The sequence below is a fragment of the Coptis chinensis genome, chromosome 4, assembly GCF_015680905.1.
Source record: "Coptis chinensis isolate HL-2020 chromosome 4, ASM1568090v1, whole genome shotgun sequence".
NCBI lineage: Eukaryota > Viridiplantae > Streptophyta > Magnoliopsida > Ranunculales > Ranunculaceae > Coptis > Coptis chinensis.
This window is the reverse complement of record NC_141459.1, coordinates 78,735,740-78,751,517: the sequence shown is the minus strand read 5'-3', so window position 1 is coordinate 78,751,517 and position 15,778 is coordinate 78,735,740. Positions and strand designations below refer to the sequence as shown.

The window sequence follows — 15,778 nt, the reverse complement described above, 5'->3', positions numbered from 1 at the left end:
TATGTCCTAACCTTGTTTTGCAGATGTTCTAGAATTTCATGCGTTTCCATGGTATTTTTCTACCCTCTTTATTTAAATGCTTTGAGGACAAAGCATGCTTCTTGTTTGGGGGCATAGAAACACGTGTAATTAAGGCATCTGTTAGGATATAGATATGTATAATATGCATTTGTTTTCAAGTTAAAAATTTCAAAAATATAAATAAATAAGTTTATGCTATACACTTAGGAATATTGGTATTGTTTTCTTTCTCTATGCTCTTAACAATCTAGAAGTCTCACGTAGCTTTTGCATCAGAATAATTGTTAGAAACTTAGGTTAATATATAGGTAATAATCTTTGCATCTATTTATAAATATATTACATGAGTATCTATGATTGTTAGCAGTAAGTTTCTGAACTCTAGGCTAGAGTACTTATTCTACAAATCCTGTGAGAATATAGCCTAAAGCCTTATATGAGCGAAACACTTGAGAAATGACACAAGGGAGAAGTAAAATCTGGATAGAGATATCACACGTCCACTTGCTTAATCACTAAACCATATCCTAAGCGAGAATTTATGCCCTCTTTGGATCGATATATCCAGAAATTCAAACCTATGAATTATTTTCCGCTAGTCGCCCCTCTGAGCCTTTCTTTAGCCTTTCATAAACCACAAATCCTTTACCCTGTTACAAAAACAAAACAAAATAAAAAAAAATAAAAAAAAATCACCCTACCCAATTTAGATAAGTCTGAGAATAAAATGAGGAAGAAAGAAGAAGAGAAAAACCGGTGTAAACAAAAGTTAGTTAATTGCTTCAGAAAAAGAAAAGAAGTTTCCATCCAAGGAAAAGAAAAAAAAATAGAAATAAATAAAAACTCCAAAAATAGAATAAAAGGGAGTCAAAAACCAAAGAAAAGAAAAAGAAAAATATGGCTAATGATGAAAACAAAGTATAGAAGCAAAAGAAAATAACAAGGTTTTCTCTAAGTTACCTAATATGAAGACTCTATTATCTCAGACTTGTCCTTTTGAATATCCATTTCCTTCCTTCTTAAACCATCTCCTAATCCCCACAACACCTAATAAAGACCTCTAGCTCAATTAGGAATAGGTTAGTGTGATAGTAAGTGGCAGATGTGTTTGATTGACTCCGGCTTCCTTGTTTGTCATTGAGATTGTAAGGTAAAGTGTGCTTGGCGCATTAATTGGAGTATGAAAACTTGAGCGGAAAAATCAGAGTGGTTTTTGTCTTAACATCTATGTGAGGACCTACTTAAGGACGCTATTCCGAGTTTTCAGAAACGAACCTGCTAGGCATTTCATAGTATTACTCATAGTATATATATTTGTATCATAGATGATTGATTATTATGCATATATTAGTTTAGGGTTTTGACTTGGTTATTCTTATTCATTTGCTAGTGAGAAAAATAGATAGTTGAGACATGAATGAGGAAACAATAGTTTTATTTCTTAGTCGTTGTAGTATAGATGAAGTTTGTGAGTACCTTCACTGGAAAACTCTCACTAGGCTATAGCTCGTCCACTAGGGAATTCCTAGTGGTTTAAGGCCTTGCTGCATATGGTCAATGCAATCGCACTCAGCGAAACGAGAGTAGTTAGAACTCCATTTTTGGTCACTTATTCTAATTTCTCATATTTGCTTAAGGACAAGCAAAATGCTGTTTGGGTGGGTGGTTTGATAAGAGCCCAAAACTGTAGTTTTAACCCTGTAACAGTCATACTTTTAGACCAATTATGTGAGTAATAATTAAGAGTTAATACTAATTACGTGTTTTTATGCGTTTCAGGCTTCAAAGTCAATTATGTGCAGAAATGTGCCACTGTGATGAGATAAAGGAGCAATGGTTGGTTGCTAAGGAGTTCTGTGAGTAAAGGCCAAGATTCAAGAAGACAAAGCCTTTCTAAAGCCCGGTCAAAAGCTGAAAAGTCAACGCGGGCAAAAACAGTACACAAAGTCAGCAGAACTTCCGAAGGCCGTATCTTTGGACTCAAACCTCGGAATTGGGTCTACCTTATGTTAAAACGACCGGTTTGGAAAGAGCTTTCCAATGGTCTAAGCCTTGGCCCAATCAGAGGAGCAAAAGTAGACGAAAAGTCTGTTGAAGCCAACTGCAGCTGAAGAGGCCTTTTTGGACTGAAAGTATTGGGTTTTGGGCTTGATTCTCTGGCCCAAAACATGGCTCCAAGCCCATGCACGATTTTTGGATCTGAACATATAAAAAACAAAAGCTTAGCTCTTTGTTAATGGTAGCTAGTTGGACCTAAAACTATAGATAATTCTAGATCTAGTTTTCATTAAATAAAATTAAGTTTAGTTTAAATTCAATTCTTGTTTTAGATTAAACTCTTAGAATCATTGTTCTTCATTAGTTTGATAAATAAAATAGTTAGTTTGTCAATTTCGATTTTTGTCATTTACAATTGTTTAGATCTAAATTCCTTTATTACTTGTTATTCATTTCCTAGTTATTACCTAAGATTTCAATTATTGTTTAGTTAAATTGCATAAAGATAGAATTTTTATATGATGTCTAGTTTTAAATCAATGAGAAATGATAGTAGTATGAATCAAGGCTAAACCTCCATTAGAGGGGTCGAAGAAGCCTTGATGACGCTTGATCTTTGTTAAACTTAGAAATCGTCGTGATAATTATTCCACTCTAGAAACGATTAATTCACCATGAGAATGGGTTTAATCGCTCACATGCTAGTTATGAATTGGTAGAAATGCCATGTATAATTAGGGATTATAATTACTATTTTGATATGCGAAGCATTCAATTTGGATCACGACGAGTCTTTGTTAGTAGGATTAAGTCGAGTTAAGGTAGATTCAATTCCCTTTAATTCTTTATCTAGATTCAAACCCTTAGCATTCTATCATTTTGTTATTCGTAACTTGTTAATTGAATTCACCTCGTAGTATAGAATTCCCCTCGTAAACCTCTCATTAGACTTAAGACTAATTAGTTGACTAGAAAACATTCCATGCTAAAAAACTAGGAGTGGAACGAATTTGTTACTCCACTCTATTTCGATAGAATTGAGAGTAGAAAACTTGATAAACCTAGGCTCGTAATAAGTTTTAGTTTACTTACGTTTTGAGTTTCATCGTTCATTTCGTAGGTAAACTATCATTTTTATGTTTATCACATGCCCAAGTCAGTCATGTCCGATCCAATTGCCCCAGTCAATGGCTTCAACGGATCACGAGCCGACCCAATATGTGACATCATTTTACCTATTTTAATAGGGTCACATGAAGACAAGGTAAGCATCAACACACATTTCAACGTTCTTGATGTCAACTCGTCATATACTGTTATACTAGGACGCCGTTGGATCCACAAGATGCAAGCAGTTCTATTAACACTTTATCAAGTGTTGCGTTTCCCTAGCCCCAGAGGTATGATGGAGCTTCGAAGCAACCAGCTCGATGCTCACAACTGCAATAAGATCCTCTCAGTCAGTAAGCCCGCTAGGGCTTCACTCAAAAACAAGGGAGAGATCGCCAAAACCAAGCTCACAGACGACTTCATCTTTGATGACATGGTTATCAAAAGCAAGAAAGCTGGAGATCACTTAGATCATCTCACGCAAGCGTTCTCTAGACTTCGGCAAACTCAGATGAAACTTAACCCTGAGAAATGCCTCTTTGGAGCATCCTCCAGGAAATTTTTGAGGTATCAGGTCTCACAGGGTGGGATTGAAGAAAACCCTGACCAGATTCGAGCATTCTTGGACATGCTCAACCCAAAAACAAAGCAACAAATACAAAAACTGTCAGGAATGGTGGCCGCTCTAAATTGATTCATATCGAGAGCATCAGACAAGTGCCGACCTTTCCTACAAATCCTCAGGAAAGGTGAACAATTCTCATGGAATGACCAATGCCACCAAGCGTTCTCTACTCTCAAGGACTATTTGACAACACCACCTGTGCTGGTAAAACCGATTGATGGCGAAATGCTGGGGCTATACTTAGTTGTGTCTGATTTCGCTATCAGTTCAGTTCTCTTCAAAGAGGATCAGAATGCAGAGAAACCGATCTATTTCATAAGCAAGACATTGTTGCCAGCTGAGAAGAACTATTCACACATTGAAAAAGCAGTACTGGCACTACTTTATTCAGCAAGAAAATTCAGGCCCTACATTCAAGCACATCCAATCAAAGTGCTTACCGACCTGCTACTTAAGAAGATCCTTCTCAAAGCCAACAAGACAACTCGCATGGTAGTATGGCCAGAAGAACTCGGTGAACACCACATTGAGTTCACCCTAAGAACCTTTCAGAAGGGTTAGGTTGTTGCTGATTTCTTAGCAGATTTCCCAGTTGACGACTTGAACTGGGAACCAAAAGACATCACCCCGACCTTTAAACAACTAAACCCATCGGTATGGTCACTATTTGTGGATGGAGCTAGCAATCCAGGGGGCAGTGGAGTTGGAGTAGTCCTAGTCCTAGTATCACCAGATGGCTCTATGGTGGAAAAGTCAGTTCGCATCGATTTTGCGACTTCCAACAATGAAGTGGAATACGAAGCCCTGATCATGGGACTCCGTATGGCGTTAGAGCTCGATGTTCAGGAGCTCAAGGTCTTTAGCGATTCACAACTAGTCGTTCGCCAGGTCGCCCATGAGTATACCACCAATGAAGGTAACCTTTGTAAGTACCTTCAAGTTGTATATCAATTACTACCATCTTTCAAAAAAGTCACCATACAACATTTCCTACGAGAAGAGGATCGCCACGCTGACAGCTTGGCATACCTCGCGACCCAAACACTGAACTGTGACCCTAGGAATCTACTCATCGAAGTAGTCGACTGACCTGCTTACCAAAATGAGCACGTCCTAGAAGTTACCGACCTATGCCCACTCTCTGACACTCAGATGAGTTCAACATGGATGCAACCTATCATAGATTATATCTAGCTCGGCAAAGCAACAGCAGATCACACAAAGGCTAGACAAGTTCAATATCAGTCAAGTCGCTATTGCCTAGTAAACGAAAAACTTTTCAGAAAATCTGCAAGAGGACCCCATCTGAGGTGCATAAGCCCAGAACAGGGTTAGACAATTTTCCCAGAAATCCACGGGGGAGAATGCGGAAACCACGTAGGAGGTCGCTATCTGGCTCACAAAGCGATCTCACAAGGATATTTCTGGCCACGAATGCAGATTGATGCCAAAAAATATGTACTCAAATGCATTAAGTGCCAAACATTTGGCTACAACATCATTCAGCCAACTCGTGAACTGATCAACATTGCCAGCCTTGGCCATTTCACATGTGGGGATTGGACATCATGGGTCCATTCATTCCATAGAAAAGCAGAGGCTTTCGGTTCGTTCTAGCTGCAACAAACTACTTCACCAAATGGGTGGAAGCGATTCCCTTGGCACATGTCAAAGAGGCTAATGTTAGAAACTTCATTTGGACCAACATCATTACCAGATTTGGCCTCCCCCACACATTGGTGATGGACAATGGCTATCAGTTCAAGGGAAAAACTGTCAAATAATTATTGGCCAAGTGGAAGATCGTTCACGCATTCTTCACTCCCTAGTACGCTCAGAGCAATGGTCAACCAGAAGCTAGTAACAAAGCAATTTTGGAAAACTTAAAAAAGAAGATCGAAAAGAACAAAAGCCAGTGCCCAATGCAGCTAGAAAACATCCTATGGGCTCATAGAACGACAACTTGTTCTAGCACAGGTGAATCACCATTCTCACTATGCTACGGTACTGACGCCGTCATCCCTACTGAGCTGACAATTATAACGATTCGATCGGAGATCATCGAATCTGGTCAGAACGACTCCATTCTTGCTCGAGAGGTCGACTTACTTGAAGAACGACGTGTCCTAGCAGCTATTTGAGTGGCATCCTACCACCAAACTCTGAGGAAGACATACAACAAGCGAGTTAACCCTCGCAGTTTCCAACCAGGCGAACTAGTCTTGAAAAAGACAAAGGATGACTCAAAACTGGCACCAACATGGGAAGGCCCTTATATAGTGGAACGAGTCATTGGCAATGGAGCATATTGGATCAAAACCTAAGATGGATAGCCACTACCACATCCTTAGAATACTTTCTTGTTAAGGAAATTTTATCAATAAAATTCCATTTCCATGAGTCTTACACTTAGCATTTATACACATCATTGTTAATTTGCATTAAGCACTGCAATCTCTCAACGTTATCAATCGACGCACAACTCGATCTCTAAGAGCAAAACGCTCACTCGAACTAAAATGCTATACATGGCTTAAACGTTCTCCACATTAAAAGGCTCACTCGAGCTCAGGGCTACATAGCTAGCAGGCTACTTAGCCTTAACATTGCTCGTTAGTTGGAGACTTACACTTCTAGGGTCAACTAAGTGCATAACGCTCTCTAAGAGCAAAACATTCAAACGAACTTAAACACTCTCCAAAGCTCAAACGTTCTGAATGACTAAAACACTCACTCGTGCTCAGGGCTACATAGCTCACACACCTCTCACTAGTTCAAACCCTACATTTCTAGGATTAACTTAGTGTAGAATGCTCTCTAAGAGCAACATGCTTACTTAAGCTACAACGTTCACTCGAGCTCGAGGGCTTCATAGCTTCAACACTTCTCACTAGTTGAATATATCAAACTCTGGGATCAACTTAGTGCAGAACATTCTCTGGAACAGTCAAACCGCTCTCCTGAGTAGTACACTTAATCGAGCTCAAATGCTTCATGCATCCTATGTCTTCCTAGATAACGGGATATATATTTCTAGGTCAAATTCCTATGAAAATGTCAAAACAATATGCAACAAGCATTCAGATGAAAGTACACATCATGTGTTCCATAACGTGCAAAATAAACGAACTGCCTAAACACACTTAGGAAGCCTGTTCTTCAAAATAACCGAACGACCACTTATGTGGACACCAGTTCGCTACGCTATTAATAACACGAACTGCCCAGGTTTCCCCAGGGTACCAGCTCTTAATGTATCTGGGCCATGCCCCAACCATTTCAAAAGCAAATTGCCTAGGCAAGCCCAGGAAACTAGTTCTATTGTTTTACAACCACTTACAAAACTGAAATTAGAGAAATGTTCAAAACCTCACAACTTACACAAAGGAAGAAGAAATCCAGAAGCAATGGTCAAGCACCAGGAGTAACATGCTTATCATCAGCAGTCACATCAGCTCGCTCAGTAGGAACGGTACTGGTAGACGAAGCGTTACTAGCATCTCCAGGTACGACAAACATACTTGTACCTAGAGCCCCACGTTCACACTCTTCTTTTAATTCAAAGTACGTATCTTCCAGCAACGCATAATCTTGGCACACTCGGTCATATGCTTGCTGAGCCTTTCATGCAACCGACTTGCAGTGCTTGGCGTACTCAGTTACCGCACCCAGTCTTTCCTGCAAGTCAAGCATCGAATTGACCATCGATGACCTCCCAGATACAGCGTCCTGATGCATTTTCCTCAAATCCTCCAGTTCTTTCTTATCAGCCTCTCGAGCGAGCTGCAAGTTCAACAGTTCATTCTTTATCTTGCCCATATCGGCTTCCTCAGATTCCATAAACTGAGCTGTCTGCTTCAATTTCTGATATCCAACGAGAAACTACAAAAAGATACATCAATGTTACTTTCGCCAATGAGACAGAAAGGGACCAGAGAAGATTAAAAGCTTACCAAACAGCAAGCCATATCCATGGTCTCCAAAGTCTTGTCCAAATCTTGGCCTTCCAACTCTTCCTTGTCACCGTCCAAGACAATCCCTTCCAAGAGACAATTAGCTATGGGTGCCGACCCGAAGCTGCAGTCAGATCGTTTCACTACATGCTTCTTCCCCGTGTTCCCAGTATAGACGAAGTCGCTCCCCAGGTTGCCACCCCGCCTCCCCAACAAACCAGTTTTAGAACTTTCTCCAACAGTAGCTTTTCCTTTGCTCGCCACACCACGGTTGTGAGCGCTCAGGTCGACCCCACTCTTAGAGCTCGGGCACCTGAACACCACACCTCCAGTTCGCTTGCGTGAACCAGAGCTAGAGTGAGCCATAGTTTTTGCCCGCTTAGTGGCCCTCGAGTCAGAAACGATAGCCTTCTGCTTACCCAGATCAGCCCTATGACGCGGCAAGAAATCAATCTCATCCAAAACAAGGGGAGAGCCCTCCCTCATTATCACTAGTTAACCTAGCCATCCTACACTTCATTGACAGCGCAACTTTCAGCAAAATAAGCATACAAAACTTACGTATCATAAAAGAAGAGAAAGGAAAAGAAGTTGGAAACTAACCTGAAGCGCTCTGGAACTTTGGCAAGAAATTGGGAAAAATAGCTTGAGGGAAATAATGAACCAGTACCCCTAAACCTCTCACGAAAAGTATTTTAGGGTAAACCATTTCACTTCCCAAGGCATACCATGAATAAATCGAAACCCTAACCAATATGCCGCATGACCCCCCATCTTTTCAAAATTCCACAACACAAGGAGGTTACTATTCCTGCCCTCAAACATTTTGCCTACTCACAAGTGCCAAATACGTGCTAAAGTCCTCTCTCAGTAGAACTCTCTAACATGGAGAATGCTCTCTACGAGCAGGATGCTCACTCGAGCCCACATGCTAGATACACTTACCACTTCTCACTAGTTGAAGCCTACAACGTGATAAGAGCTAAAAACTATAGTTTTAACCCCTTAACAATAATACTTTTAGACTAATTATGCGAGTAATAAATAAGAGTTAATACTGATTACGTGCTTTTATGTATTTCAGGCATTGAAGTCAATTATGTGCAGAAATGTGCCACTTTGGCGAGATAAAGGAGCAAGGGTTGGTTGCTAAGAAGTTCTGTGATTAAGGACAAAGATTCAAGGAGAAAAAGCCTTTGTAAAGCCCGGTCAAAGGTTGAAAAGTCAAAGTCAACGCGGGCAGAAACAACACATAAAAGTCAGCAAAACTTCCGAAGATCATATCTTTGGACTCAGGCCTCGGAATTGGGCCTACCTTATGTCAAAATGACCGGCTCGGAAAGAACTTTTCAATGGTCCAAACCTTGACCCAATAAGAGGAGCATAAGTGGAAGAAAAACCTACTGAAGTCAGATCTAGTTGAAAAGGGCCCTGTGGACTGAAGAGATTGGGTTTTGGGCTCGATTTTCTGGCCCAAAATATGGCTCCTCAGCTCATACACGAAAATGTGGATCTGGTCTCCTCCATTTTAACACACAAGACCTAGCTCTTAAGATATACTTAGCTTAGGGCAGAAGGTAGCCATTAGAGCATAGTTTTAGATCTAGTTTTACATTAAATTAATTAGTTTTTATTATTTTGTTTTGAACTTAGTTAATTGAATCATTGTTTTATTATTCATTAGATTGATAAAATAGTTAGTTCTTCATAATTTCGATTTTGATTTATTTAAGTACTTAGATCTAATTTCGATTCTTAGTTGTTAATCATTTCTTAGTTGTTAATTTAGATTTGAATTATTGTTTAGTTCAATTTAGTAAAGTTAGAACCTTTAAATGATATCTTGTTTGAATTCCATGAGAAATGATACTTTTATGAATCAAGGCTAAACCTCCATTAGAGGGGTTTGATGAAGCCTTGATGAAAGCTTGATCTTTGTTAACTTAGAAATCATCATGATAATCTATTCAATTCTAGAAAGTGATTAGTTCACCATGAGAATGGGTTTGGTTGCTTCACATGCTAGTTATTAATTGGTAGAGATTGCCATATATAATTAGGGATTAGAAATACCATTTTGATATGTGAAAGCATTGAAATTTGGATCACGACGAATCTTTGTTAGTTGATTAAGTCGAGTTAAGGTGGAATCAATCCCTCCTAATTCCTTATCATATAGTCAATTTAGAAATTTCGTAGTTGAATTAGCGTATCTTGTTATTTGAATTCACATCATAGTATAAATTCCCACCATTCCTCTCACTACTTTGGCTAGGACTGATGATATTAGAAAACATTGAATGCTAAATAACTAGGAATGGAACGAATCTTTTACTCTACTCTATTTCGATAGATTTGAGAGTAGAATAATCTTTGATAAACACAGTCTTCGTACAATTTTAGTTTTACTTGCATTTAGTTTCATCACTTATTTGTAAGTAGAACTATTATTTTTACGTTTATCAAATGGCGCCGCTGCCATCTTAGTTCCCCTTAGTATTGTTTTCTTTAGAATTGTTAGACTTCCAAAGTCCCATAACCCACCCACCCTTGTTTGATTCTAACTATGGTGGTCCATTTCAGCATTGAAATTTTCCTCGCAGAATTACATAGAGCGCAACCCGCGCCCAAACGCCTGGAACTCCAGTTTTTAGCTGAGTGCGACCCGCGCCTTGCCAAGGCAAAACTCGAGCGCCCCCCGCACTGAAGCGCATGGACCTTGAGTTTTTCCCTGAGTGCGACCAGCGCCCTACCAAGGCTAAGTTCGAGTGCTCCTCGCGCCCAAACGCCTGGAACTCCAGCTTGACCTGAGCGCGACCTACCTAGGCCTATTCTGAGCGCGACCCGCGCCCTCTACTGAATCTGCCCGATTTCCATAGGTTTGTTTCAAACTTCCATTTATTCAAGGTTTTCAGTGTTTTAACTTGCTCGCGTAAACAAGACGCTATTTATAAGCGAAGCAAGGAGGCATTTAGGTACTCCTTTCTTCCACACCTCGCATCTCCTGTTAGAGGTTCATACTAGCATATCAGGATTGTTTGGAGTGTTGTTGTGTTTCGTTAAGATTGGTTTTAGCCTTGCATGAGATTAAGGTCAGGTCGAAGAAAAACGCCTAACGTAATCAACCGACAACGTTAACAAACACGCCTTTTTAGTATACCACTCACTACACTTCTAGCTAATATACCACACACCACACCTGAAATAATGGCTGAAGAAAGAGAGTCTCCTCTCCCTGACTTTTACAAAGCCTTGAACGATAGCCCTAAATCTTACATCGTTCTATCAGACCCAGTGGGGGATTTTCGAATTCCCCCAAATATATTTAATTTGTTACCCGTTTTTCATGAGTTAGACCATGAAAAGCCTTATCAGCACATACGTAGGATTGACCAAGTCCTTACTACATTCCACCATCCTATGGTTGGTGCTGAGCAAATTAAACTGAGGGTGTTTCCTTTCACTTTAGACGATAAGGAGGCGTCTTGGTTAACTGCCTAAAGCTTTAATTGCGTGGACTCATGGGCCAAACTTGTTCAACTATTTATGGAACATTTTTACCCACCACTGAAGACCGATGAAATGCTTTCCAAGATTCATTTCTTTTGACAGAATCCTCATGAATCATTTTCAGAGGCTTGGAATCGTTTCACCGATCTTCTTATAGAGTGTCTACATGATAACCTCGCGAAAGACATGTTAGTTTGTGCCTTTTTCAAAGGACTTCTACACCACCATAAAGAAGTACTTGACATAATGAATGGGGGTAGTTTTCTAAGTAAAGGAGCCTCAGAGGCTTATAAATTTTTAGAAGATCAAACTAAGCATAATAATAACTGGGGGTGGGGGGGGTGACGATATCTCCCGTTCCGCTAGTTCTTCTACAACAGTTAAAGCCGCCGGTATGTTTGAGATGAAACCCGATCCTGAGTTTAAAAACTTAATCGAATCTCTCACTAAAAAGGTAGTGGCTATTGCTGTTCAACAAAAGCCTAACCCTGTCATGAATGTCAACTCTATTCCCTGTAATTTCTGTTTGAGTCCTGGACATCCCGACTCCTATTGTCCTCTAGTCTATGAACATCCATCCGCATAGCCGGACAATGTTTATTCCATTAATAGCGAACCTAACGCACCTTGGAGACAAAACCCCAATTTCGGTTGGCGAAATAATCAACAAGTTACACCTCCAGGGTATAATAATCAAAATGTTAGGCTAGCACCCAATTACAACCAAGCTCCTCAGAGACAAGGACAAGGACAAGGACAAGGTAATTATAATAATTATAACAATAATAATTATAATGCTAATAGAGGTATCGTTCCGGTTAATAATAACTATCACAACACACCTGTTAATAATCAACGTGAGATAGTTCCAGTCACACCACCTGTGACCACTACACCTACACAACCGGATCGTCTTGACGCCTTCATACAGGTTAGCCAATATTTTTTCCAAACCATGGCTCAATCTAACCAACAACTTTTCCAATCCATGGCTCAATCTAACCAACATGTTTTACAATCCATTAATCATTTAACCCAACAGTTAGCCCAAGAGAAAGCTTAACCAAAAGGCGTGCTTCCAGGTCAAGCGTTACCTAATCCTAAAACACCAAACACAGCCTTTGAGGTAATCGGTAATACTAGTAATGAAAATGGAAACGTAGGTGAGTTAAATGCTATCACCACTTTCCATTCTGGCAGAGTGGTTGATAACGCCGTAAGTATGCCTGTGGTTACCCCACCAATGGTCCCTACACCTGATATTCTACTAGATACCGAACTGGAAACTGAAGATCCTACCCCTGTAGAGGTACCAGTTAAACCACAACCTAAGAAACAAAAAGCCAAGGTTAAACATCCTATTGATCTTTACGCTAAATATAAAGAGAAACCACCGTTTCAACAGAGATTAGCACTGTTAACCAAGGATACGAATTTCGATGAGATTAGGGAAGTTTTCAAAAATCTAACGATAAACCTTCCTTTTCTTGAAGCGATAAAAAAGTTACCTCACCATGCTAAGTTTCTTAAAGAGTTGTGCACTACTAGGCGTAAGACAAGTATTCCTAAAGACGCCTTTTTAACTGAATAGTTCCCAACTCTATCTAAAAATAATGGAATCGTTAAGTACAAGGACCCTGGTCGTCCTACTGTATAATGCACCTTGGGGGATAATCACACGACAACTGCACTATTAGACCTAGGGGAAAGTGTTAACTTACTCCCTTATTATGTAAATAAACAAATCGGTCTACAAGAGATGCAACCAATGAAAATGACGTTGCAATTAGCGGATCGTTCTATTAAGTATCCTAAGGGTGTGGTTGAAAATGTGCTAGTTAAAGTTCAAATTTTTTACTACCCAGCCGACTTAGTTATCCTCGACACAGAAGTCGCTAACGACTCTGTTCCTATCATTTTAGGGCGTCCCTTCTTGGCTACTGCCAACGCGCTTATAAACTGCCGCGATGGTTCGATGTCCTTATCCTTTGGCCATTGATAACCTGTAAAAACTCAATTAGATTTACTCTAACCTTATTCTTACGGTATCAATTATTTATTTCCTACTCTCACATATAAATTTATGCAATATATAGAGTACAGAATCGTTCCACTCCTAAACTACCAAGACATAAAGAAATCAATTAATCAACACAAGGGAACAATGGTGAGAGCAATATTTATAGAGATGAATTTACACTATGAAACTAATTATATGAATTTACTTATAATAATTTAACTAAGCAATTGAATATGAATTGAATAAAATATAGATACTACACCAAAATAGCTTTTTTGTGATGCCTATTTGGCGTCACAAATAAAATAGGCATCACAATTTAGGCGTCTCAATTTGCGTCACAAAAATTTGTGACGACATTTTGGCGTCAGTAATTTTGTGACGGTATTTTGAATTTGTGACAGCATATTGGCATCAGTAATTTTGTGGCGATATTTTAAATTTTTGACGACATTATGGCGTCAGTAATTTTGTGACGGTATTTTGTATTTGTGACGGCGTTATGGCGTCACTAATCATATTTTCATTTTGCTTTTTAAAAAAACATAATAATGCAGCTGCTGCCATATATTTAGAAACTACCTGCAAGTGCTCTAATCACTACTATACAATTGTTTCCATTCATCCATCCACATCTGATTACCACACAAATAAAATAAGAAATCTTGTATTAAAAATATTTAATATATATAACATTGTATTCTCAACAAACAATATAATTGTAACTCTATTACATGCATAGTCCCACATAGTAAATTTCACTCAACAATTGTATTAACACGCCTACACTTACAAAGAACCAGTTCTAACACTTACAAGGAACCAGTGGACAACGACTTATAAAATAACAAGAAAGACCAGCCCACCATATTTTGTCTTCATAGCCTTCTTTTGAACTTCTCTCAGCCAAGCTTAATGAAGGCTCACTGCAGAATCTAACATTGAAGAATTGACTCTATACATACTGCCTTGTAACAAACTTGAATTGCTCCTTGTAACAAACTTGAATTGCAGAAGAAGCTTTACATATCGAAGCTTCTCTCGTTTACGGTTGAAGAGTGAGACTACATCAAAATATCAAGCTTTGCCGTTTTACCTTATTTGCATAAAAAAGCCTTGGATTTGTAATATGGGTAATCTGGGTCAAGAGAGAAGAAAGAACAATGAATATGAATAGTAATGATATGATCAATAAGGGCCAGTACAGAAAAATAGAAAATAGACTTAGTATGAAGCCAACATAAGAATATACCTGATTTTTGAGATCTGAATGGATATCAAATGCAGGCTGCAAAACGAAGATGAATAAAAATATTAGTCTTCAAATCTAAATGTTTCAAAATTAAAGCATTGCTATAATGTTAGGAGAAAATGATTGTTTATAGAATTTGGCAATGACAGCACGTATCTGAGGAAAAACAAAATCATGGTAAGCATCTTGTAAAGATGGTACAAGAACCACTCGAGTAGCATAACCCATATATTCAGCATAGAGGTTGGGTATTGGCAAAACCCATTTAATGAGGGATTTTTCCGGTAGCGGACAACGTGTATCAAATAGAAAAAAGAAAGAAAGAAAGAAGTAAAATAAGTTATAAGTTATAAGTTATCATGTGTCCTTGTCATTAACAATGTCAATGAATGACTTAAGAGCATGGTGGTTCTTGTTTCATGCGTTGGAACTTCTACCAATAAGATTAGGTCTAGACACTCAAATTGTTGTCTATGACACCTGAAAAACCTCCAACCCAATAATTTTTTCCACTTTCTCTTCATGTGGCATTCACACACAATTTTCAATTTAACACGTGCAAATCGCAATAGCTTTATTTGCATACGAGCACGTGCACAAAAACACAAACACACAGAAAACTCTTCATATTGCAATCATCCTTGGGGTTGCCCTATCTAACAAGTCTAGTCTAATACTGATGCTATCATTCTTCCCATCAAAACCTAAATTTATCATTGGAAAAAAAGAAAATTGCTTACCACAGCTCATCAACACTATTTTGTAACTGGGTACTGGTGATAAGCAACTTATTTTTGGTGCTAAACTCCTGCAGAAAAAAGAAATAACACAATAACCTTCACAAACCTACACAAACATTGCTTTTTCCTGAAATAAATTAAGAAACGAGGCATGTTATACCGAAAGTGTAGTATACAATGAAGCTTCACAGTTCTTTAACTGGTGTGCCTCATCAACCATGAGATAATTTCACTTGATCTTAGAGAATACAGCCTTGTTCTTCAAAACTACTTCATATGTTGTCAATAGAGCATTAAATTTAATACTTCTACCACTTTTTCTGTTGGTGTAAAACTCATGTTGCTCACAAACCTGCAACCAAAAGAGAATGATGTTGTACCCGTCATCAGCAGTAGACATTTTTGCTTTGGATCCACAGGATTAAATTTCATTTCTATGTAAAAGAAGCATTATCATTAAAACAAAAAACAACAAAAGAGGGGCTGAAGAGGCATCTGTATTGTAACTAAGAAATCTCAACAAAGAGGGGGTGTCCATGTCACATTATT

General features: G+C 38.8%; 1 protein-coding gene across 1 annotated transcript; it reads left to right on the top strand.

Moving 5' to 3' along the window:
- Positions 1 to 3,979: 3,979 nt before the first annotated feature.
- LOC147504954 (uncharacterized) lies at positions 3,980 to 5,895 on the top strand. Its single transcript, XM_086605416.1, has 3 exons — positions 3,980 to 4,268; positions 4,338 to 4,670; positions 5,732 to 5,895. The coding sequence occupies exons 1-3, from the start codon at positions 3,980 to 3,982 to the stop codon at positions 5,893 to 5,895; spliced, it is 786 nt and encodes a 261-aa protein (XP_086461542.1).
- Positions 5,896 to 15,778: the final 9,883 nt, after the last annotated feature.

Excerpts from the sequence above, each read along its gene's own strand:
- LOC147504954 (XM_086605416.1), top strand. The coding sequence starts at position 3,980 with ATGCTGGGGCTATACTTAGTTGTGTCTGATTTCGCTATCAGTTCAGTT. Across the intron at positions 4,269-4,337 it reads AGTATGGCCAGAAGAACTCG|ATTTCCCAGTTGACGACTTG; the intron begins GTGAACACCACA and ends ATTTCTTAGCAG. Across the intron at positions 4,671-5,731 it reads TGAGTATACCACCAATGAAG|GTGAATCACCATTCTCACTA; the intron begins GTAACCTTTGTA and ends GTTCTAGCACAG.